This window comes from Neomonachus schauinslandi, unplaced genomic scaffold (assembly GCF_002201575.2).
Source record: "Neomonachus schauinslandi unplaced genomic scaffold, ASM220157v2 HiC_scaffold_4890, whole genome shotgun sequence".
NCBI classification, from domain to species: Eukaryota; Metazoa; Chordata; class Mammalia; order Carnivora; family Phocidae; genus Neomonachus; species Neomonachus schauinslandi.
Window position 1 is genome coordinate 1 of NW_025413578.1, and position 1,690 is coordinate 1,690.

Genomic DNA, 1,690 nt, shown 5'->3' on the forward strand with positions numbered 1-1,690 from the left:
CCCTTTCCCCTCCGGAGCTATAGCCTCCTTAGCCTCCGCGGAGTGGGGTCTCAGGAACCCCGGACCTGCCCCCCCTCCCCCGGCTCCGCAGTCAGGCGGCCAGGGGGGCCCAAGGGGTACACACCGCGCTCCCGCCCGTGCCCCAGCCAACACACATCCCAACACACATGCACACACACCCCGCCCAGGTGCCGGTGGAAGCGGCCGGAAGCCCGACGGCTGCAGTTTTATTACAAGGTTTCTTTTCAAAAGCGAAATCAGGCCGACAAGGCTCAGCGACTCGGATCCTCCAACGACTTCCCCCCTCCCCCCCCTCCATCTACAGACACCCAAACTCCCACGCACGTGACCGCGGCCCCGGGCGGCCTCGCACGACCTCTCCCACCCGGCCACGCGAGGCGCACACAGGACCAGCCGGGTGTGGACGTCCCTCTCCGCGCCGCCGCCTCGAGTCCCGCGGTGTCCGGGTCCTGGCGGGGGGAGGGGGCCCGAGGTCCGTGGCTGTCCCTCGCGGGGCGGGCAGAGCCCGCGCGGGGCACGAGGGTCCTGGTGTCCCTCTCCTCTGCTTGCGGGCCGGGCTGGCGGAGCGCGGGCCGGGCGGCCTCAGTACAGCGCCAGGATGGCGGCGCCCACGTCCCTGGAGGGCCGGCGCTCCTGCACCAGAAAGTTGATCAGGCTCTCCGACTTGATGAGCAGGTTGCAGCCCAGGAAGAACACGCCGAAGACCACGGTGAGCGACAGCACGCAGAGCACAGCGATCTGCGCCACGCGCGACACCCACAGGCTGCGCTCGTCGGGCGCCAGCCCCGCGGGGACCCTGTCGCTGGCGGCCAGCGGCGCGCCCCCAGGGCAGCAGCCCAGCCACGTGCCCAGCCCGTGGCTGCGGTTCCCCAGGGCGGCCCCGCCACTGCCGCCCAAGCCGCCCGCCGCCTCCAGGCCGCTGTGGTTCAGGAAGGTCGCGTTCATCGCCGTTCGGCGCCGGGCGTGTCGGCGCGCGGGCCGGGGCGCACGGGGAGGCGGGCGGGCGCCCGCGCTCGCGGAGACGCTGGGGTCGGGCTGCGCGCGGGGAGGGGGGAAGGCGGGAGGCCGCCGGCGCGCCGGCACCCCTCGCGCCCCCTGCCCCTGGGCGCCGGGCGGGAAGCGGCGGCCCGGAGTGGCGAGCAACAGGCGGCGCGGGAGCTGCAGCCGGAGAGCCGCTCGCTCCTCTCGGTCGCCGGCTGCGCTGCGCAACCGCCCCGCCGCCCCTCCCCTAGCAACGGCCCAGGCCCCGCCGCTCGCCCTCGGTCCCCCCGAGTGCGGGCGCTGGCAGGGGTCGGAGAGGCGGGCAGCGCCGCCCTCGGGCGGCGGAGGTCGAGCCCCCGGGGGCAGCGGCGGACTGTTTCGGGGTGCAAGATCTGCCCAAGGCGCCCATTCCGGGATTCGGTGCTCGTCGCCGTTAAGTTCTTCCTGAAGTCTGCCCTAAATCTCTTCTCCGCTCTTCCGCGCCTCGGAAATCTTCCCACACATCAGGAGTAGCCCTGACCCCCGGCATTGGCTTCCCTCGCCTCTCTCTTCGCCGCCGCGGCGGTGGCGCTGGGTGCGGGGCGCTCCAGCACGGCCCTCCCCGCCCCTCCCCGCTGTCCCCGAGCTGCAGGCTGTGGCGGCGGGGCGTGCTGCCTCCTTCCCACCCTGCCCCCACCCTGCCTCACTT

General features: G+C 74.0%; 1 protein-coding gene across 1 annotated transcript; it reads right to left on the bottom strand.

Moving 5' to 3' along the window:
- Positions 1–603: 603 nt before the first annotated feature.
- RPRML (reprimo like) lies at positions 604–966 on the bottom strand. Its single transcript, XM_044912518.1, has one exon. The coding sequence runs from the start codon at positions 964–966 to the stop codon at positions 604–606; it is 363 nt and encodes a 120-aa protein (XP_044768453.1).
- Positions 967–1,690: the final 724 nt, after the last annotated feature.

What these genes read in the sequence shown, in the direction of transcription:
- RPRML (XM_044912518.1), bottom strand. Translation starts at nt 966, where the DNA reads ATGAACGCGACCTTCCTGAACCACAGCGGCCTGGAGGCGGCGGGCGGC.